Below are 24,098 nucleotides of genomic sequence, written 5' to 3'. Positions count from 1 at the left end.
CATGTGTTAAATTTCAACGCTGCTGAATGACAAATGGCAAATGTGTAACTGCCACAGAGAAGAACACTTCTAATCAACTTTCTCAGTGAGCAGCACTGGAACACTGCTAAATAATTAATATAAATTATGGATCCAAAAATAGAAATGGAATGGACCTTGAAAGACAATCCAAGTTATCTATGGTCTCATGAACATAAAAACTTGGGCGCTCACCTTAGAAAGGAGATGAATAAGGCCCAGAGAAGCTCACTGTCTTACCTAAGGTCATCTAGTCAAAAAACATTGGTGATGGGGACGGTGTGCAGTTTTCCTGCCCTCTGATACACGATAATATTGCTAGTCGATAGACTTGTGATAGAGAATAAAACATTGGCTTCAGGTTAGGGGTGAACACTTAGGAATGATCTATCACCTTGACTTACAAAAGTTTAAACCTGGTGCTGGTTGGTGGGAATATAAAGTTGTATAAAACAGCTATGGGCCTAAACAGTGTAGACCTAGCCAATACTTAAATTAGAGGTTCTAACCAGTAAATAGTAAGCTACTGATAGACTCTGAAGTTTCATCTGAATGCCACTATCTTCCCCCTAATTCTACAACTTGGCTCCCTTCTCACTGGGAAGGGAAAGAAAAATAACACCAATGTCCTCTGCCTTACTCAGGGAATTCACCAACAGCATTTCCTCACCCCTCTCCCATCTGATGACTTCAAGACTTCAGAGATATGAAAAACACTCCTTATTCACCAGAAAGATTGGAGAACCAAACAAAAGGTACATTGTCTATCATAAGCACCACTATCACAGTCACCAAACATTCCGTAAGTCTAAAAATACACTTTGGGTCAAACATTCACTCAACCTTTTTCGTATACCTACCACATATCAGACACTGTGCTGGATGTTGAAATTTCTAAAAAGAACAGTTCCTGCTTATCAAGGAGTCTAGATAATTATAATCGGGTGACTGGTGCTATGCCATAGATGAGAGCAGGGTGCTCAGAAAGCACACATAAGGGGCCATGTGCCCAGAAGAATGAGGACCTCTGGGTGAAGGTAGGGAATGTGGGGAAGGGGGTTAGGGAAGACTTCCTGGAGAAGATTCTCAAGCTGAGCCCTGAAGGAAAAGAAAAAATTAGCCAGACTAATGAAGCTACATGTATAAGGGCACAAAACTATGGTGATATTATATAAGACTCAACTGTTTGATAGACTATGAACATTTTCTATTTCAAGATCGTATCAATATCTAATTAAAATAAATGAATACCATTGATGGCTTTACTTTCACTTCTGAAGCTGCTTTTCTCTATTAATAAAGCAGATGGAGCAGCCCGGGTGGCTCAGCAGTTTAGTGCCGCCTTCAGCCCAGGGTCTGATCCTGGAGACCCAGGATCGAGTCCCATGTCGGGCTCCCTGCATGGAGTCTGCTTCTTCCTCTGCCTGTGTCTCTGCCTCTCTCTCTCTCTCTCTCTCTCTCTCTCTCTGTGTCTCTCATGAATAAATAAATAAATCTTAAAAAACAAAGCAGATGTATGGAAAGCTGGCAAGATCCTCAGAGACAGAATATAATACAGTGTCACGAAGCTAAGCCTCTGGTGTCAGACAGCCTAGGTTTGAATCTCAATTCTGACATTTACTAGCTGTAAATTTATCATGGGCAAGTTTCCTGACTCCTCTAACCCTTCATTTCTACATTTGTAAAATGAAAATAATACCTTATGAGACTATCATGAGGGCTAAATGAGATAATGCATATTAAATGCTCAGAACAGTTCCTGGCACAGGTGAAATTCATTTTCTCATTTCTTTCACAAATCTTCTCCCAATGTGACTTTCCAGTAACACAACCATGTGACATGAGTATCACCTTTGACAAATGTTAAAGTGGAAGAAAAAAATTTAAAAGAAGAAAGGTAAGTAAACAGGGTATTATCTAAAAATATAAGCTCTTTCTCTGCAGGAAGTTTTTTGTGGTTGCAGATTAAAGGAGATAAGAGATACCATTTGTGAAATACAAAGCTCAAGGTAACTATAGAAGGTGTACGTATTTAGTTATTCAGAATTTAATTAACTGATTCAATTAAAAAAAAAACCTTTAGGATGTTCTTGCTGGATTTTCAGATTTATTTGTCTCAACACACTAACAAAATGTTCAATTCTATCAAAAGAACACCCTTATACTAAAATCTAGATGTTACTAGTGGCAAAATCAAGCAAAGTTAAATAAGGTTGAAATTTACATTAATATACAATTTCTTTGCTATTACAAACTAATGTTAAGAAAGTGTAAAGAACAACAAAAAAAAGAAAGTGTAAAGAACATTTTGCTATCTAAAATTACTTTTAATTTATTCTGGAATAAAGGATTAAAAAGCATTAAAAACACTAATTTTGAAAATCTGCCATAGCTTCTCATATAAGAAGTGAATAGTACTTGATGACTTAGAAAATTCAGAAGGCAGTCATGTTTTAAGGCAAAATCTACCCCAAGTGTATTTTGAAGAATATGTCCTTCAAAATGCTCTGTGAAAAAAGTTCCATAGTCAAACAGTATATTTCTCTTGGAAAATATCTGCATCTCTTTCCCTCCACATTTGTTGTTTTGCCTAATTCCTCCCTCTATGCTTTGGACCCTATCGTTTTCTATGTTCCTGAATTCACTATCACTCGCTCCTTTCCTCTTACACAGTCAGCTTCAACCCCTATCTGGATCTTCTCCCACTTGTCCACTCACTTTATCCCTTCCAAATACTGCCCTATTTCTATCCTCCCTGCTTCCTGTCTCAATTTCCATCATTACTTGCGAAATATAGGAAGTATACATATTGGTCTCTGCCCCTGATTCCTGGCACAGAGCTCCAAAAACCCTTGGAATTTCCTGGGTGATAGTAGTGTCTTTTGTTCTAATGAGGTGACTCTTGATGGGCTCCTGGATAGTTTCAGCATGAGGGACAGTCACCAGAAAGGCCAAGCCATGATTAGAAGCTTGGAAATTTCAGCTCCAGCCCTCCACTCTCCAGGAAATGAAGAGGGGCTGGGAATTAATGATCATGCCCACATGATGAAGCCTCCATAAAAATCCTAAAGTATGGGATTTGGAGAGCTGCTCAATACATCTATATACCAGGAGGGTGGCACACCCCAATTCCTTCTGTATGGAAGCTCCCATACTTGGGACCTCTCTAGACCTTGCCCTATGTATCTCTTCATCTGGCTGTTCATCTGTACTCTTTACATTATCCTTTATTATATAATAAACTAGTAACCTTAAGTAAGTGTTTCCCCGAGTTCTGAGAGCCATTCTAGTAAACGATAAAACTCAAAGAGGGGTCGTGGGAACTTCCAATTTACAGCAATCAGTCAGAAGTACAGGTGACAACCTGGGACTTGCAACTAATGTCTGAAGGGGATGTGAAGTCTTGTGGGACTCAGCCCTTGACCTATGGAGTCGGCACTAATTCCTAGTGTCAAAAAACTTTATTCAATTGTAGGACAACCAGCTGATATCACAGATAATTGCCTGATGTGTGAAAACATCTGGTGACAGAGTTTAAGTGTGGCATGTTCTGTGTCAGTGATAAAAGAGAGACACATAGTGTGTTTTTCCTATACAACCTGCAAGCTACTCCATTTGGCTGCTTCTCCCTTCCCTCCACTTCCATAGCTTACTCTAGAGTCAACCAATCATCTCCTTATCACTATATTCAGTGACCCTTCCTGATCCTCATTCTCCATGATTGTTGTGTTAACATTTGACAATATTAATCTCTGCCTGCCTTTTGAAACATTCTCTTCCTTTGGCTGCCATAACATACTTGTCTAGTTAACCTCCAATTTCTGCAGGCACTCTTCCATGTCCTCTGGCAGGCGTATCCTCTACTACACAGTTATATATTAAAATACCTTAAAGCTCAGTCTTAGAATTTCTTTCTCCTTTCATATGATTTTAATTATCACCCACAGGCATTTGAAAATATTTCTATCTGCTGCCCAGACCTCTCTTCTGAACTCTAGGGCTATATGCCCAACTATCTATTAAGTATCTCCTTTTGGATACCCTAGAAGCATCAAACTAGATACATCCAAAGCCAGACTCACAATTTTCCCTCCAAATGTCTTTCAAATTCTCAGTAAAGGGCATCACCTTCCAACCAGTTAAACAAATCCATATGCTGATGTCATCCTTGATCTCTTTCTCCAGTTCACATACTCCCATCCAGTTATCAAATTCTCTCAGTTTTATTTCCTAAATATCTGAAGATTCATCCATTTCCAACTAGTCTCTGCCTCTCTAAATCTATATTTCTATGCTTTATTCTGGGTGAGTTTCTCAGTACCAACTTCCAATTAATAAATTCTTTAATTGTGGCCAGTCTAGGGTTTATCATATCACTGAATTATTTCAATGACTATTTTTCATTCAAGAATTCTAACTGATTCTTTTAAACATTCATCTGGTTCTTGTTTCATTTCTGCCTGTTTTTATTTAATATTTTCTTGTTTGCCTTAAATGGAATATATTAATTTGAATCTGAGCATATAAAACGTACTTTATTTTTATTGTTTTGAGAGAGAGTTACAGGCCATTGACTTCAAATGGTAGTTATAAGGGTTTTTTTCCCCCTCCTTACCTTAGATTCTTTTGCCATTTTGAGAAGCCTCACTCTTGCTCCACTTCTAAAAAATAAATCTGACTTTGCCCCATCTCACCTTGCACACTTTTAGTCTTTACTATCCCAAAGGAGTTGAAATCCCTGTCTCCATGCCTATTCTAGGACTCAGAACCAAGCAGGCCAATAGTTTTAGCTCTACTCAAGATTTCCTTTATGTTTTCTTTTGTTTTTGAGCTTGGCAATATCCTTTTGGTTTGCAGTTTCTGTAAGTTCATCTATCATTGATACGTATTTGGTGCAGAAGTGGTACATCGAAGTGTGAATTTATGGAACCACCTTGATTGGAAATCACTGATTCACTTTCCACACTGTAGCCAGAATTATACTTTTAAAATGAAAACTGGATTATGTCAATTCCCTGTTTTCTAGCAATCTTAGGATAAAGACCCAAGTCCTTGAAGTTACAAGGTCTGGACCCTTTCTGCTACCATTCTGACCTTTCAGTCTCTCATACTTTCCATTTTTCTGTTACCCAGCCCCCAGTAAGGGCCTTTGCACATGCTATTCTCTCCACCCAAAATGCTCTTTTCATCCTTCTTTGTTATCTTTCTTTACCTAGTTAACTCCTATTCATCCCTCTGATCTTAACTCACTTGCTATATCTTCAAGGAAACCTTCCCTGATCTCCTTATCTAGGTCAAGTTTTTTTTCTTAAATGTCTTCATAGGACCTTGTACCTTTTTTTGTTTGCTTGGTACCACTTATCACACTTGCATATTTACCTGTATTTCTAGGATTATTATAATGTCAGGCTAAAAACTCCATGGGGACAATGATCATGCCTGTTTTTATTTACCACTGTATCCTCAACCTAGCTGCTGAATAACTGAAAGAAAATTCGGACCCTTCACAATATGATATTTAAGGTGTTCCAAACCAGGGCCATAACCAACATTCTTGACCTCATGTCCCGCTACTACCAAACAAGTAAGATATGCTCCAGCTACTAGGGGTCTACTCACTATTCTTCAAGTATGCCTTTATTTTCTGCCTCTAAACCCTCATGACTCAAACTGCTGTCTCTGCTTAGAATACCCTCTCCACTAACTCAGCCTGAGGAAGTTTATCTCAAATGCCACCCTGTTCATGAAGTCTTTCCTCAACCTCCTTATTTACATCTCACTGACGGTGTTCATATGCCGTCCCTCCCCGGAATCGTGTATGTCTTATCACTTCAGAGCTGTGAGTTTTCTCAGGGCAAGCCATATGGTCATTTCCAGAACCACATAATAGTCACTTAATATTTATTAAACTGAATCTGAGCACAGATAATTAAATTTACTTTTGTTGATTTGTAGATTTTATTAGAAAGTGACTATGCTGTATTTAAACTCCATCAAACAAAATACATAGTAAAAGAAAACCTTCTGGTTTGGAGTTACATAAAACAAATGTTTGGTTGTTTTATGTTGTACTGAAATAAAAATAAGAACACATGGAGAGGACAAAAAGATTTTATGGCTTCTACAGTAGCACAAAGAAATGTAAATAAAACTCTACCAAGGTTTTATTTATTCCTTCTGCTATTAAATCTTAGAATATCTTATTTTCCAAATGGCATAACTAGATTGAGAATTTAAACACAGGGCTCTTGGTAAGGGGTAGGGGTAGAATGTGGCAGTAAGGAAATAAAGAGAGTGAAGCTATTGCCTACTAGAGCTAGAAAACATACAGATTACTGGCTGCAGCGACATTCTTATTTTGAGACCATGTCATATCCCAGGGAAAATGTGGAGAGGGGTTTCCTTAAGTTGACAGGGTCCTTGAGTTGGTGGGTTAAAGGAGAGAGAGAGAAAAGCAAAAAAAAACCCACAAAAAAAACAGAAGGAATCTCAGGCGGTAAGGGTCAGCACGCACAGAACAGAAAACACCGTGGATATAAAGAAAGAAAGAAAATCTCAGGATAGCATGACAAGTAGCAGAACAAAGAAAGAGCGGGAAAGATTCCCACCTATTCCTTCTAAAGCAACACACCAAAACAACTCTATGTCTTTTTGTAAGATACCATAAAAGCGGTCTTTACTAACAATATATTTAAAAATTTGTTAAAAAGAAGTCTTACACACTTGAAACAATTGTCAGAGAACCCCAAATAATTGTCAAATGCTAAAGCAGGCATTACAATTACATAAAACAACTGGACAGATGTGCCAATTTCACTAGTACAGGTACTGGTAAACAATATTAATGAAAAATAACCAAAAATTTTGAGAACATCAGTGTGGGGGAAAAGTCTTTAAGTTCCAAAGCATTTCAAACCACAGAAAGGGTAAGTTTTTTTCTTTGCATTTCCACTGACTCTAAAAATAAACCTTTATTTTTTCCAGATTATAAAGGAAATATATATTTGTTGTTTAAAAAAATTCTAACACTATGCAATATGTAATATAGAAAACCAACATTCTATATAACCTTTCCCTTCGGAAGTAACTAATGTTTATCAGTTGGGTAACAGCCACTTTTTTGATTATTTGAGAATAGTAATAGGAGAGCTGCTCTGAACAAGATTATACTGATTTTTCAATTTCTCCTTTGAGCTGTACATTTCCTACTCACTACTAAGGAAAAAGAAAAGGAAAAAGAAAATCCCAAATACACATTGATCCTCCAAAACAGGCAATCCATAAGTAAGACTAACCTCGAAGAAAAAATCAAAGGTGACTGGGCAAAACTGTTAGACTAAGTGGCAGACACAAATATTATCAGATATTGAAAAATGGAGTAAAAGTAGAAAAAAATACTAGCCAGTCTTTTTTATAATTCCGATAATCTTGATAACTTTTCCTTCAAAGAAGATTGAAGCAGCCAACCTAATTATCTATGGTTTTTAGCTTTTAAAAAAGAACACTGTACAAATTAGGTATACTGTGGTGCCAGACGGCAAAGAAGTCTCAAAAAACTGCACAATGATGGGGGTATGTCAAAGAGACAGGAGCCAATAAAAAGTTTGCAATTGCCAAAGCCAGACTAATTTGAACAAAATAAATATTAGATTATAACCCAAAATATAAAATAAAAACACCATGAGTACATACTATTATAAATAAGGATTAAATAAATAAGTAAATAGAGAATATACAAATTTCCCATATTTCTCCATGGGAATTTAAAATAATTTATGTAAATATTCTGCCTCTAAAGAGGTAAAGCATACAACCATTCCCCCCCACCCCATGCATGGTTGCACACTGACTTCCTTCCAAAGATTACAGCATGAAAAGAGGGGAAAAAAAACTTCGTATTGGAGAAACCTGACAAACCCTTCCTCAGCCAGGTGATCAAAGTTAGTATCAATAAGGATAAGTCATGTTGATACTATACCTTTTATGTGATGTTATAGGGCCAGTACTTTACCTTTATGGTCTTTCCCCCCAAAATCTAAAATCTGAGGCTAATCATGAGAAAGACATCACACAAATTCCAGTTGAGGGACATTCTATGTAATAACTGCCCAGCACTCCTCAAAACTGTCAAGGTCTTCAAAATAAAGTCTTAGAAACTCACAGGGAAGAGGAGTCTAATGAGACATGATGAATTAAACGTAAGGTGGTATTCTGGATGAGATCCTATGACAGATGTTGTCAGCTATATGTTATTTTTTCTTTCTGATGACATGTCAAGAGTGATAACCAGGTGATGGACATTGAAATGGAATTAATAAAACAAAACACTGGCAAGTAATTAAGAATTTGGTAAACTTAGAATGTTTTTACAACCATGAAACTATGTGGCTTTGCAATTTTCACTTTCAAGTTCTTATTTTGGTAAAAGACTGATATTGATAAAACACTTTATGTATATTTTGCAGGGTTATTTTGGTCCATTTGAAGAGGAAGTGCTGTTTCCATTTATCTTCTAAGCTTAAACCCAGGAAGATTGCCTGTTATCTCTTTCCTAAACCGATGAGAAAATTTTCAAGAGGTTTTCCTGCCATTCATATCATAGGATGTGTATAGATCTTTTCTGGAGAGGGAGATCTACGATAACTGGAAAACTTCAATTTAGATTAATTCTGTAACTTTATATACACAAGCAATTTCTAGGCATTTATGAGTTACACAAAACAGAGTGAAAAAATGCTCTACTGACTAAATAATGTTGCATTTGCAAGCTCTCCCCCGCCCCACATTAAAGAAATGATGTTTGCCATAATTACTTAACAAATACCAAAGGCAATTCTGATACTCCAACCCACCTGAGTATCTCTTTAAATCTTAAGAGTGCTTACTCTATAGGAGGTATATTAGGGATATATACTTCCTGACCAGATTTTTTTAAAACTGCAATAAAATTATAAATTTTTAAAACAAGGTCTAGTACTGCTACGGATTACTGTGAATCCAAAGTGAAGAATCAGCTTTCCATTTTCCAAAGAGGTCAATAAGCACGAGTCCTGCTACTGGGCCTTCTGACCAACCTGAGATAGCACTAGTGATATGGAGTTATTGAGGCCTGTTCTCTCAAGCTCATATAACTGTGTTTCTCACTCCTTTATTGCTGACTCCTTTACACAATCCATTCATTTATTCCTTTTTTTTTTCATTCATTTATTCCTAACAAGGATGCTGTAAAGAGCACTCACAATGCCCACATGCCCTGTACTGAAAGGGCCTACAACAGAACTCATTTTGTTTTTTATTTTATTTTATTTTGTTTTAGTTGGTTTAAATATTAGGAATAATGGTACTTTCTCTAAACAGTTTGTTTCCATTTGATCTGATGAACTATGTGAATCCTCAAAATCAGTGAATCTTACAGTGGAAATAACTTCCTTAGAAAGTGTACCAGAATTATGTGTCTTCAAACTTCTCCACTTACTGATATATCTTAACTCTTTCTCAAGCCCATCCTGGCCCCTTTGAGAATCTCTTTAGGTAAAGAGGGTGTTTATAAATGTAGTGTGGAGTGCTTATGAATGATGTGCAGGAAGATAAAAGGATGAATCCCTGCTCTTTGGCACTCACGTTTTCATCTTCAAGTTTGTGGATAGAATTTACAGCTAAATTACTAGAGCACTTCATTGGTATGAATTTTGTGGGCCAACCTTAAACTTCTAATTTTTCCTAAGCTTATTTTCCCTTTGTGCTCTTATCTTACCTTTATTTTAACTTATTTTAAGTTTATTTTTTGCAGTGCATACATCATTATAATCATCTTTTATCTCATAGAACAAAGCAAAACAGAAATAATCTAAAAATAAAGAGTACCTACTCTGGAGTGGGGAGGATAAACCTGAAGGAACTACATACTCTTCCTAATACTATTTTGAAAAAAAAAAATGTCTAAGTGAAATACTGCAATAAAATCTAAGCTTTGAATTCATCTTAATTGTTATTGAGAGAAAAATCAGCCTTCCAAGAGTTAGAAGTCTGAAACAGAAACTATTTTAAAAGGGAAAAGACCTGTTATTTTGAAATAAATATTTTAACACAAAATTAATGACTAATAAAATAGTACCACTGTCATAATAATTAGGTATGAACAATTTATAAAACTTCAAAAACATATTTAAGTTAATTTACTACTCATTCTGGAACTGCTGTTTACCTTGCAGATTTAATAATATGTATTTTAAAATTTTGGTTAAAGTGGGTATTATATTTTCACAGGTAGTTCTACCTAGCACATTCCTAAGAAGTGTGTTTTAAAATACTGCCATAGGGCAGCCTGGGTGGCTCAGTGGTTTAGCGCTGCCTTTAGCCCAGGGCGTGATCCTGGAGACCCGGGATTGAGTCCCGCGTCAGGCTCCGTGCATGGAGCCTGCTTCTCCCTCTGCCTGTATCTCTGCCTGCCTCTCTCTCTCTCTCTCTCCCTCACCCCCCACCCTGTGTCTCTCACGAATAAATAAAATCTAAAAAAAAAAAAAAAAGAAAAGAAAACTGGCTCTTTAAGGAGCTTTAAAAAAAAAAATACTGCCATAGAAGCAAGGTATACCACAATGATTCACATAGACAATCTCACAACACCCCAAGTAGTTATCACACAAACATTATCAGGGGCACATCAAGAGAAGAATCAACTTGCCATTAATATTCTGTCAGAGAGAAAACAGATATGGGAGCCTGGCAACGCTGTATTCCTAACAATGCTGTTCTAAGACATACAATCATTTGGCTGACTAATGCAATCAGGGAAATTTTGTTTCAAACACCATGCAAAATATACCCTTTTGGGGATATCTGGAAAGAAAGAGATATAAGGTCAAATTCATTATAGAAATTTTGCCTGGCTTCATTCAGCTTTCTACTTACTCCCTTGATTACTTCACCCAAAACCCACTTATGTGGTACTTGATCATACACCCCATTAGCAGTCAGTACATGTAAGAACCATTCTAAGTGGTATAAACTATTCCAGCAGTCACATGCCAAAATAGAACTCTTACGAGTCAAGAAGGTGTAATGAGTACTCTAGGTACCTTAAAATCATCATAATGCTAATAGAACTACTTGATAATACTTCTAATATTATAATTAGTATATATTATATAAAGTATATATATAATTTATAATATATTATAAATAATATAAAATTTAAATATACAATTGTATACTTATAATACAAGTACTTGATATATACTACTAGTTGGTTATGGAAATAAGACAAACTTCTATTTTGAAAGTGGAAGAAGTATATTATTCTTAGGACCGTTTCAGTACCTTAATTTTTTTAATTTTTATTTATTTATGATAGTCACAGAGAGAGAGAGAGAGAGGCAGAGACACAGGCAGAGGGAGAAGCAGGCTCCATGCACCAGGAGCCCGATGTGGGATTTGATCCCAGGTCTCCAGGATCACGCCCTGGGCCAAAGGCAGGCGCCAAACCGCTGCGCCACCCAGGGATCCCCGTTTCAGTACCTTAAAATGAGTTTCATAAAGTCAGTTAAAAAAAGAGATTCCCAATCTAAGAATCATTAAGACTTCTAATAATTTTGAGTGTTTGACTTTTATAAATTGCTTATTTTTGTAAAGCAATATGAACCCACTTCTGAGAAACTGCTTTTATATAATAGTGGTTCTCAAAATGTGGTCCCCAAACCAGCAGCATCAGCACTACCTAGGAACTTTTTAGAAATGTAAATTGAGTCCTTCTGAATCAGGAACTCTGGGTGTATAGGGCCAGCATCCTGTTTTAAAAAGCCCTCAAAGTGATTCTGAGGCTCACTAAAGTCTGAGAATCAATATTCTAAAATACAGCAGAATCATTAGTGGTTAAGTTTATAATACTACATATTTATTTTAAAGTTTCTTATCTTTAAGAATAAGTTAGTTTTTTCTAAAGAAATATAATAAATATTTGTAGAAATATGTAATTCAGATAAAATAAAATGTGCTATCCTGGATTAGAGTTTAACCTAGTAATAACTGGATTAATAATTGTTCCTATAACTCCTGCCCTTAAAAACACTGAAAGAATCACTTTTTAAATTTATTTATTTTAGAGAAAGAGAGCAAACACAAGCAGGAGGGGCAAAAGGGAGAAGGAGAGAGAATCTCAAGTAGACTCCATGCTGAGCATGGTGCCTGTAGCAGGGCTCAGCTCAATCTCACTACCCTGAGATCCTGACCTGAGCTGAAACTAAGAATCGGTAGCTTAACTGACTGTGCCACATAGGTGCCCCAAGAACCACTCCTTAAATTCCACTGGAAAGAAACTTGTTAACCAGTTGACTAAAATTAAGAAAATATTTAGAAATAATCTTCAATCACTTATTTCCAATCATTAGTAATCAATAAAACTTACGAAAGTAAACTGGGAAAAATGACAAGTTTTTGATTCTAGATTTCAATATAGAAAAAAATTACTCAAACACCTTCTCAGAGCAAACATGGGGGTAGTACATGTTCTTTGAAGGCAACAGTAGCAGCACGACATCCTTGTTTTGACACCAAGGAACAAGACCTTCTACCTCTAAAGCCAGACCTTAAGAGCTAGTCTTTAAGCAGGAGGAGAAATTATATGGAGAAAAGTATTTAAAAGTTGCAGAGGTATAATAAAAATACTTCAATACTTAATCTAACATTTGCCATTGCAAACACAGTAAAGTATTTAAGAGTTTCTTTGCTACTTTAACATCATTAAAAGATAATTTCAAGCACAGTTGGTGTTAAACTCCACAGTATTTCTACAATTTGGGCAAAAAAAATATGCCCAAGATTTTATATATACACACACAAAAAAAGCCACCAAGCATAGTTTACTGTATCTTAGGTTCTTTATGGTATTGAAACATTTGTAAGAGGTTATGTAAATCAACAGAAAGAAATAAAATAACTTGGGTGGCAGGAAAAAAAGAAAACTCATTGCCAAGTAAATGCTACTGCCAAATGACCTTTAATGGCTAAGACCCACGTCTCCATTTTTCTCTCACTGTAGTAAAACCAACTAAGAGATGGTAATCAAAACAAATTCTGCAGTGTTTCCATCAAACTGCTTTCTATTCAATGCCCCAAGCATGCTATAAGAATGAAAGCATTCAATGTTGATCTCTGGTCGTAATTCTTTTAAATTACATTATAAATTTTCATTCTGCAGAAGCTATTTTAACCAATTCTCAGTTATCTACAAAAATTGGTAGTAGAGTTTTGAACAGCTAGTAAGATTATCTAAAATGAGGTACTTTTTCCCTATACCCCCTCTACTAAAGGAGCTTATGAACAACTGAAAGCCCAAAATGCAAGCTGCAAAAGGAGCAAGGAACAAAGACACTAGGACTTATGGGCAGGAGAGTGTGTGTGTTTGTGTGTGTGTGTGTGTGTGTGTGTGTGTGTGTGGAGACAGAGATAAACTAGAGATAAGAAGCTTTCCACTTTATATCCTTTTTTTTAAAATTTTTTTATTTTTTTTAATTCATGACAGACAGAGAGAGAGACAGAGAGAGGCAGAGACACAAGCAGAGGGAGAAGCAGGCTCCATGCAGGGAGCCCCATGTGGGACTCAATCCGGGCTGGGGCCAAAGGCAGGCGTTAAACCGCTCAGCCACCCAGGGATCCCCTATATCCTTTTGTTTTTTAGATGAAAGGTTAGTAAAGTGCCTCTGTCTTCTCCAGGCAATCTCACATTGCCAATTATTAATGATGACTCGGTGACTCAAAAGAAAAACCCATCTTAAAAATGAAAGTTGTGAAAGTATGTGTAAACTATGAGTCATGGAGACTTTAGAATTTCAACCTGATCATTCTAGAAAAAATGATCAACAAACGCATTAGTTCTTTCCACATAAAACCATGGTGAAGGAAACTGACATCGAAAAAAAAGAACCCAGGCAAAGACAGTTTGCATGGTCATGTTGAAACTCATTTCTAGCTCCTGGGCTAGACTTTGACCATTATACCAAACAAGACATCACCAACCCCAGTACGGCCGTCATTAGAGCTGTTCAAAAATACTAATTCTCTTTCTCCTTCTGGGTACATGTAGTAGGATTGCCTCCCTTATCTTACTGAACTAAGGTGTAGCTGCATAGCTTGCATTAGCTGCTAATAAATTATGAGAAGTGATAGGTATCATATCTGAGTAGATGCTTTATGAGTCAGTGTGTGCTCTACCACCTTCCCTTTTCCCTCTGTCACAGTGACTGGGAATATCTCAGAAAGTTATTCTGAGTCTCATGGGGGACAAGAATGATGATGACACAGAGGATCCACAATGAACATGTAGCATGTACAAGAAATAATTTGTTTTAAGCCACCCAAATTTGGGGTTTATTACTGCAGCATAACATATCCTAATACTAATAATCTTTTATTTTCTCTATATGGTTAATATATTCCTTATTTAATTATTTTATAGAAAAGTAAGCCATTAATTTAGACACTCAAGTTTAGAATCTAAGCATCAGTTAAAAAAAAAAAAAAAAAAAAAAAGAACTCTTGGGACGCCTGGGTGGCTCAGTGGTTGAGCATCTACCTTTGGCTCAGGGTGTGATCCCAAGTCTGGAGATTGAGTCCTACATTGGGCTCCCTGCATGGAGCCTGCTTCTCCCTCTGCCTGTGTTTCTGTCTCTCTCTGTGTGTCTCTCATGAATAAATAAATAAAATCTTGAAAAAAAAATGAAGACCCTCAAACTAAAAAAATTAAAAGAGGAGATTGTCAGTTATTTAAATTAGGAGACTAAACACATCACAAAAAACTACCATGCTATTGTTCCTAGAAACTTAAGGCCAGGGCAGCCCCGGTGGCGGTGGCGCAGCGGTTTAGTGCTGCCTGCAGCCAAGGGCGTGATCCTGGAGACCCGGGATCGAGTCCCACATCAGGCTCCCTGCATGGTGCCTGCTTCTCCCTCTGCCTGTATCTCTGCCTCTCTCTAGCTGTGTCTCTGTGTCTCTCTCTAGCTGTGTCTCTATAAATAAATAAATTAAAAAAAAAAAAAAAAACTTAAGGCCATAGACAACTAAATGGATTCACAAGGTAGTTCTTTTTCTTTTCTGTTTAAATTAATTGGACTATATGCCAGGTATTGCAATCAGTGCTTTTTAAGAATTACCCGATTTAATCTTTACATAAGGCATGAGAAGGTTAAGTGACACTAGCAAGTGGACTAGGGTACAAAGACTGAAACTCAAGAAGTCTTTTAGAATTAATCCTGAAAAATAGATGCTATTTCTGACAAGTTATACAATTTACTGTATATCCACTTGTTCATTCTTTCATTCATTTACTAGGTACCTACTGGGCAATTTATTATGTGCGAGGCCCTTTCCTTAGTGCTGAGAATGTAACTGTGAATAAGCTGCACAAGATCTTCAATCTTAAGGCATTTATATTCTGATGGAGATTAATAAAGTAAACAAGACATGCACTGAAGTGTTATGAAGGTATTTAATAAGTTAACTATTGCTGTATAATTAACTACCCCAAAACTTGGGTTAAAATAACCAGTTATTTTCTCACAGTACTAAGGGTTGACAATTTGGATTGGGTTCGGCTAGATAGTTCCTGTGGTCTACATGGTATTGGTTAGGCCAATCCATGTGTTGTCAGTTGGCAGGTTCCAGATGACCTTACTCACATGTCAGAGCCTTAGCTGGGATGGTTGTCCTCGTTCTCCCTCTCCCTCTCTTTCCATGTGGCATCTCATCCTCAAGGAGACTAACACGGGCTTGTTTACAAGGCTCTGGTTCCCAGAGAGTGACAGCATAGCTGCATGGCCCCTTGAACTCCTTGCCTGGAACTTCCATAATGTCACTTATGCCACATTCTATTCATAAAAGCAAATCATTAAGCAAGCCCAGATTCAAGAGATGAGGAAACAGACTCCATCTCCTGATAAGATGAACTACAAAGAATCTGTGGCCATTTTTAATCCACCACTAAAGTAAATAAGGTTGATGTGACTGAAGATACAGGCAGAAGGTAGGAGAGCAGACTGGGATTACTTTAGAAGAACTAGGGAAGACCTATGAGATGCTGATGATGTAGAAAGAATATTAAAAGTTGAAGGAATAGCAAGCACAAAGATCTTGAGGCAGGAATAAGTTTGGTATATCTGAGGAATAGGAAAAATTCTAGTGTCCATAATTCAGTGAAAGAGAGAAAAAAAACAAACAGGGGGCTGAAAGAGAGGGAAAGATCAGATGATGAAAGGTACCATAATCCATGATCAGGAACTTGGATTTTATTCTAAGTATAGGTGAAAGTCATTGGAACAAGGGTGAAAAAGGAAGGAAACCACATAAGAGTTTAAGTGAGAAATGATTTTAATGGAGATGGAAAAAAATAATAAGATTATGGGATACTTGGGGGATATGACTAATAAAACTTGCCAGCCAACTGGATGTGGGGCTAGTGAAAAAGAACAATTGAGGCTTGAATCTTTGGTTTTTGACTTAAACAATTAGGAAGCTGGTGGTGCTAATTACCTACTCACTTAAGCTTTAAAAAATACAATTTAATTTCTACCCAAATGGCTGTGCAATGCTTTTCCTTGGAATTATTTGTAAGAGTCAAAACAGCATGTTGTTGGGGAATGGCTGTTTACAAAAAGATTCATGAACCTAAAACTGCTCTAAGACGGTAAGTTTATTAAATTAAAAGAAAATAAATGCAACCTAAGAAAATCCAAAATACTCTAATTTACAGCAAGTAACATGAACATGCTACATAAAGACTGACTCAAGGGTTCAATGGTACAAGAGTTCATACTTGGCACTTTAAATTAGTCAAAATTTGGGACACCTGGGTAGCTCAGCAGTTGAGTGTCCCTTTGACTCAGGGTGTGATCCTAGGGTCCCAGGATAGAGTCCTGCATCGGGCTTCCTGCATGGAGCCTGCTTCTCCCTCTGCCTGTGTCTCTGCCTCTCTCTCTGTGTTTCTCATGAATAAATAAATAAAATCTTTAAAAAATAAGTAAAATAAGTTAGTCAAAATTTAAAATTTAGTCAAATTTAGTTTCTCCCAAGTTACAACATATTCTGGAGAAATGAGTGTTATGAAAACTGTTTTGCAATACCTATTTAAAACAAATTCTTATCCAAGTATTTTGAGTAAACGTTATTCTCTAGTCTGACATTTTTAGTAAATTTTTAAGAAAAGAATCACATACAAGAATGACTGTTAATACACAACAACATGCACAATATACTATGAATGTCTTGTTTATTTTTACTTTATTTTTAAAAAAGATTTTATTTATTTATTTGACAGAGACAGAGAGTGCACAAGCAGGGGGAGCAGTGGTCAGAGGGAGAGGGAGAAGCAGGCTCCCCGCTGAGCAAGGAGCCCAATGCAGGGCTGGATCCCAGGACGCTGGGATCATGGCCTGAGCCAAAGGCAGACATTTAACTGACTGAGCCATCCAGGCACCCCGAATGTTTTGTTTAGATAATATAACCATTAGTTGAATCATGTTCCTAGCAATTCCTACCTTTTATTGGTCTAAAGACATATCCTCACATCTTAAAAAAGTATCTGTCATGGAATAGGTGTTCAGTAAACAGTAACTGAATCTACATCGTAATTCCCAGATAAGATGCTCTAACTGTTATCAAAATGGAGGCTATCTAATTAATCTGCTGGTCATTCAGAACCCTTCCCTCTTCTTCAAAATAAAAAATACAAACAAAAATACAAAATAAAAATACAAACCAGAACCTTCTTCTGAAAATTTGAAACTATATATATATATATATGCTATATATATACATATATATGTTATATATGTTATAAGCTGGATATATATATATATATATATACATATATATATATTATAAGCAGGATACACTTTACACTTGAAAAACATCTACAAGGTTAGTAGTAAATTTTATAGAACTCTTAGAAGAAAACATAAGCATAAGCATAATTTACACTTTACATTTGAAAAACATCTACAAGGTTAGTAGTAAATTTTATAGAACTCTTAGAAGAAAACATAAGCATAAGCATAATTCTTCATGCTTGGGGGTGCCATTCAGGAAGGTAATTCCTCAGTGTCTAAATGAAGACAACTTAAAAAAAATAGAAAGAAAACATATCCACACAAAAGCCTGTATGTGAAATGTTCCCAGCAACACTATTCTCAATAGCCAAAAAGTGGAAACAACCCAAATGTCCACAAACTATGAATGGATAAGTAAAATGTGGCCTATCTATACAAAAGAATATTATTCTACAATAAAAAGGAATAAATTGGTATTCATGTTATAACACAGATGAACTTTGGAAACATCATACTAAGTGAAAATATGAAATGTCCAGAATAGGCAAATCCATGAAGACAGAATGCAGATTAGTAGTTGCCAAGGGACTAAGGGGAAGAAGGAACTCGAAGTGTCTACTAATGGGTATAGTTATTACTTTGGGGGAATAAAAATATTCTGGAATTAGATAGTGATAATGGTTGCAAAACTTTTGGAATATATTAAAAACCATTGGATAGTACACTTGATGCATTATCTTAGCCAAAAGGCCAAGTTGGACTGTATACTTAAATACATTTTAAGTTTTTAGTTATGTTTACTTTTTTTTCAAGTAGGCTCCACAACTAGGGTAGAGCCTACCGTGAGGCCTGAACTCATGACTCTGAGGTCAAGACCTGCGCAGAGATTAAGAGTCGGATGCTTAACCCACTAAGCCACGCAGGCGCACCTGGACTGTACACTTTAAAAGTCTATTATGGTTTATAAATTATATCTCAATAAAAGAAAAAGAAAACCAATGCAGATATTAAAGAATTGAGGTATGACTTGGTCAAGATACTAAACTATGCCCAAAGGGAAATCTAGTCAGGGGCTTTACAAACTCCATTTTCATTTACTATATCTTGTATCTGTAACTGTAAAGACATCAGAAACTGTAAGATAAAACAAATTAAATATTTATTTAGTAATAACTTTTAAGCAAAAAAGTTTTTTTCCGTGAACAAAATCATACATTAACCCTTACTTTCCCATACCATATTCGTTCTTCAGAATCACAGTAACATTTAAATATAAACCTTGACATCTAAGTTAAACACTCTTCCGAATCACTTTAAGCCATAACAGCTCTGTACATCCTCATGATGCTATATTACATACCATTTTCCTTAGAATTTGTGTTCTTCATCTTTACTTTTATATCACTTTTAGGACCAACAGCAAAGACAGATTGAAGAATACTGAGGTATTACCTGTATTCCACATTGATTATTGCTTTTTCTTTCAATGAATTATGCCACTTTGTTTTTGTCACATGTGTTGTAAACAATATTTTCTTATTTACCAAGTAAGTTTATATACTTGAATGTCTATGGGAAGGTTTTGGCAGACAGAAGTTTGCAGCCTGAGTGACAGCTTTTCAAAAAGCAAAAATCAGGTTTTTGTTTTTTGTTTTTTTAATAAATATTTTATTTATTTATTCATGACAGACATGGGGGTGGGGGGGCAGAGACACAGGCAGAGGGAGAAGCAGGCTAAATGCAGGGAGCCCGACGTGGGACTTGATCCCGGGTCTTCAGGATCACACCCTGGGCCGAAGGCAGTGCTAAACTGCTAAGCCACCCGGGCTGCCCAACAAAAATTAGTTTTTAACAACCTCCCCTTGTTTAAAAATTCTGAACCTTACTCTGAAAAATGTGTCAATTATCACTACCTTTTACTGCATTGTTAGAAACCCTTCAACAAATATCTAAAGTTAAGATTAAGGTTAATATTAAACAACATAGAGCTGCCAATACAACTAACTCAATGGAGGTGATGAGTGGATAGATAGACACGTTATATACGTATGGCTAAAGCTGCACATACCCTAGCAATGACAACTGCCAATAAGTCTCAACTCCACATAGCAACTGGCAAGTTCCTGCTGACATTATATATAAGCCACATTTTTAGCTCCTTGACCTCTGTCACTCCTAAGCTATAGGCTCTGAGATCAAGATATATAATCAAGGTGCTACTCCCTTAATAGTGAAGGTAAAATTGGTCTTTCTTTATCTATGAGCTGACTTACAGAGAACACTGTTGGATATGTAATAATTAGCCATTAATGGAAAAGACCAAGAATTTGTAATTTTTATGCAGAGAATTCATGGGAAAAACATAAATAATCTGTGCGTGATTCCACAGAAGATATCCAGAAACTTCTTCACACAAAGATGAAAAAGCTTAAGGCACACAGAAATAGAAAGGACAGATAAGATACTCAAGAATATTACCTTTCTAGACTATTTAGTTTTGTTAACATATGTTTTAAATGTTTGATCTAAAAAATGCAGGGGTGGGGAAGGGGAAATTGTCCAGTTCTTTCCATTTAATAGATTCTGCACAAATGTAGCTAAACAGTTGCGGCAATAATATAATAAGCAACCTTTAAGGAACTTCTATTTGGAAGCTTTGTAAGAATATACCTTGCTACAACTATTTTGGAAAGCAATTTGGCAATATGTAGTGAGACCTTAAAATATCCATACTCTTTGACTTCTATTTCTGGGAATCTATTTTAAATAAATAATCTGAAACCTGCATGGAGATCTTCCAAGCATTATTTACCATTCTGAAAAACTGGAAACAATCTAATATGCTGATCAACAGGGAAATGATTAGAGTTGTGAAATATCCATGAGATACAAAGTATTACGTAGTTATTATAGAATATTTACCAAGAATGCCTCTTCACTTCTTTCTTTTCCTGATCCTAGACTGCTTTTTATTTTAAAATAATACATATTCCTTGTGAAAGAAAATTTGAAAAAAACAAATGAAAAACTGAAATCCTCTCATTCTCTTATACTCTATCTCCACCTCCAAAAAGCTTATTACTGTTAAGTTTTTATGAGTAGTTTCTAGAAAATTTCTGGGCATATACAAACTTATCTAACAAACATACATACATAGATACATACATTTATTTATTTATTTATTTTAAAGATTTTATTTATTTATTCATGAGAGACAGATACGGGGTGGGGCGGCGGGGGGAGGCAGAGACACAGGCAGAGGGAGAAGCAGGCTCCATGCAGGGAGCCTGATGTGGGACTTGATCCTGGAACTCCAGGATCATGCCCTGGGCCAAAGGCAGGAAGGAGCTCAACCGCTAAGCCACCCAGGCGTCCCTACTTGAAACTAATTTAACACTGTATGTTAACTATACTGGAATTAAAATTAAAAAATAAATAAAATGGACCTAGGCTGATATACTTTTAGGTTGATTAGACTTTTCTGCTTACAAATAATGCTTAACAAACATGCTTGAAAATGTAACTTTATGTGTTTGTTTCAATGTATCAGTTCATACATTTCAACATTTTAAGTATTCAAAATTGTCAAATCACCCCCCAAAAATACTGTACTGATACTCTTCTCCCTACCTCTCCAAACCATTCAAAATACTGGATACTATCAATTTTTAAGTCTACCAATCTGGATTTTATTTGTATATCTATAATCATGAATAAAGTTAAATCACTCTTCTACTTATAGGCTTATTAAGAGACAATGTTACAGTCAGAAAATTAGCTCTTTGTCACATGTGTTGTAAACAATTCCTCCACTTTCACTTTTCTAATATTCTAATATTCTAATTTATAAAAAGGAAAATCATTGTTCACTACTGCTATAAAAAATAATGATATTCCTACTAGAAACTACTAGACATTTATAAATTGATAGAACAAATGATTACCTTACTGAAAACTGCTTAGATTCGTTTACGAGCATACTATGTTTGGAAAAAACAAAAATATTAATGTCTCTTGATAGTTTATGTTGATAAATTTCAAATAGAGGAATGTGACTCACAGGGAAATGTTGGAATAACCTCAAAGAAAGAGGAGAGGTGTAGAAGAAGGTTAATTAAAAATTATATAAGAAAAAGGGTTGAGATGGCCCTTTATTATGTGGATTTTTTTTTTTTTTTTTTTTTAGGAAGGCTTTACACCCAGCATAGAGCCCTATGTAGACCTTGAACTCATGACCCTGAGATCAGGACCTGAGTTGAAATCAAGAGTCAGATGCTTAACCAACTGAGCCACCCAGTAGACTTTTTAATCACTCTTAGCCAGCCTATAATAGTCACTTCTTTGCCAAAGATGAAAACAGTGAATCTTAGAAAGTAGTTATTGTGACATCTTTAGGAGTTTATTTTTAGAGGAAGGAAAAATGGGGAGTTAAGAGATCCAAGGAAGATCACAAATAAGTACAATAAATATTTCTAGAGATTTGGAATAACAATATAAAATTATACTTACAACTTGAGATTCACGAGCTTTAGGAAATGTTTTGGCAACATTGAGCCCATCAATGACGATATCAAAAGGAGGACAGCATTTTACAAAGTTCTGAAATCTTTCAAGTTCCTGAAAAAGAAAAGCCAGATAAAATATTAATAAGAACTTAGCAAGGACTTTACTATAAACACACTGCCGTAACTTTTATTATTGTTCTGATAAATAAAAATATTTATCCCTTAAAAATATACAAACTCAAAAATACTTTAAAAATGAAATCTGAGGGCAGCCCCGGTTGTACAGCGGTTTAGCGCCGCCTGCAGCCCAGGGTGTGATCTCAGAGACCCGGGATCAAGTCCCATGTCGGGCTCCCTGTGTGGAGCCTGCTTCTCCCTCTGCCTGTGTCTCTGCCTCTCTCTGTATATGTCTCTCATGCATAAATAAATAAAATCTTCAAAAAAAATTAAATCTGAAAAGACCAGAATAATACATGCAATTGTATGTAATTATCTGATATACTTTATAACCTCATAGCACTTTACACTTCATAGAGTACTTCCACATGCTATTGCATTTGATCTGTAACCAGCTATTGCCTGTTGAATTGACTCACATGGCAGTCATGATGAAAATGAAATGTCAAAGTTTCTATATCCTGCTCTGAAGCCAGGGAGATTTATTTATTTATTTTATTATTTTTTAAAGATTCTCTAGGTACTAGAGAATGACCAAAAGCCAGGTAGAAATTCAACAGAATGCAAAATTTGAAAGACACTGTGGTGGTCTTAAAATATGTCTGAAAATTCTTTGAGATCTGTCCCCCCACTCCAAAGGTGGAGCTGACTTCCCTCCACTTGAATATGAGCTCTACTCTGTGAATGCCTCTATGAACAAATGTGGCAGAAGTGACTCTACGTGACTTTCAAGGATAGGTAATAAAAGGCTGTACAGTTTCCATCTGGCTCTCCCTCCCCAGATGTTTGCTGTTAGAACCCAACCATCATTAAAAAGTCCAGGCAGGAGCCAGGTATAGATATTCTACCTAATAGTCCAACTGAGTCCCATCCAACAGCCAGCAACAACCATCAGACTCGTGAGAATTAAAGAAGACTTCAAGATGACCTCCGCCCCCATTTGGGGGCTAAAGGTATTTGTGCTGAATACCCAAGCAAGAGCTGCACAAATGAGTCTAGTCAAACTCAAGAACCATGAGAGATAATAATAAAAATAATAAATGTTTCTGTTTAAAGCCACTACATTAGGGTGGCTTGTTATCAACCTATGGATAACGAAAAAAGAATGGAACTGCACCAGGTAAAATTTGCCTGTCTATGGCTTTTTCCCAAAGGGTACTCTCCAGTTAGCATGGTTGGCAGAGGTAGCTAGAAATCAAGCAGAAAACTGCAGACTTACTGGTTTGAGAAATCAGAAGATCACATTTAGGGCTGTCAGAGAGGCTAGAAAGTGAGAAAGGGGATGCTACAAAGGAAGGAATCATAAAAATTTGCATAATTCTGCTCCAATCCTTGGCTAATTCCTATTTGTACATGCATGGAGAAGACACTGTGGACCCAGCAAAAAAGCAACAGATGAAAGACTTAAAAGATCTGAGCAGAGATTTCAGTTACTATCTACTGCAGAGATGACAGTCTGAAGTCAGAGTCTAACCAACTTTTTTATAGCCTGGCAAAGCAAAAAATCAATAACCTCTGGAAAAAGATAAATAATCTTTTGCCTTTCCATTGTGTTCCCCACAATGTCCAATATACAGTTAAAAGA

At 36.2% G+C, this 24,098-nt stretch overlaps 1 protein-coding gene and 1 long non-coding RNA gene across 3 annotated transcripts in view; one reads left to right on the top strand and one right to left on the bottom strand.

The window, feature by feature from the left end:
• Positions 1–10,026, top strand: part of LOC144320451 (uncharacterized) — a 78,628-nt gene extending 68,602 nt beyond the window's left edge. The window contains exons 5-7 of the long non-coding RNA XR_013386026.1: positions 663–773; positions 1,842–1,915; positions 8,484–10,026. This is a non-coding gene — a long non-coding RNA (uncharacterized LOC144320451). The remainder of the gene's footprint in view (positions 1–662; positions 774–1,841; positions 1,916–8,483) is intronic.
• Positions 1–24,098, bottom strand: part of PRORP (protein only RNase P catalytic subunit) — a 123,867-nt gene that overhangs the window by 51,850 nt on the left and 47,919 nt on the right. For both annotated transcript variants that reach the window (XM_077909015.1, XM_077909016.1), the window contains exon 5: positions 22,341–22,448. In XM_077909015.1, the coding sequence (XP_077765141.1) occupies positions 22,341–22,448 (108 nt within the window). The remainder of the gene's footprint in view (positions 1–22,340; positions 22,449–24,098) is intronic.

The sequence above is a fragment of the Canis aureus genome, chromosome 9 (assembly GCF_053574225.1).
Source record: "Canis aureus isolate CA01 chromosome 9, VMU_Caureus_v.1.0, whole genome shotgun sequence".
Lineage (NCBI taxonomy): Eukaryota > Metazoa > Chordata > Mammalia > Carnivora > Canidae > Canis > Canis aureus.
The sequence above is the reverse complement of the archived record's forward strand: the minus strand, read 5'-3'. Positions and strand labels throughout refer to the sequence as shown.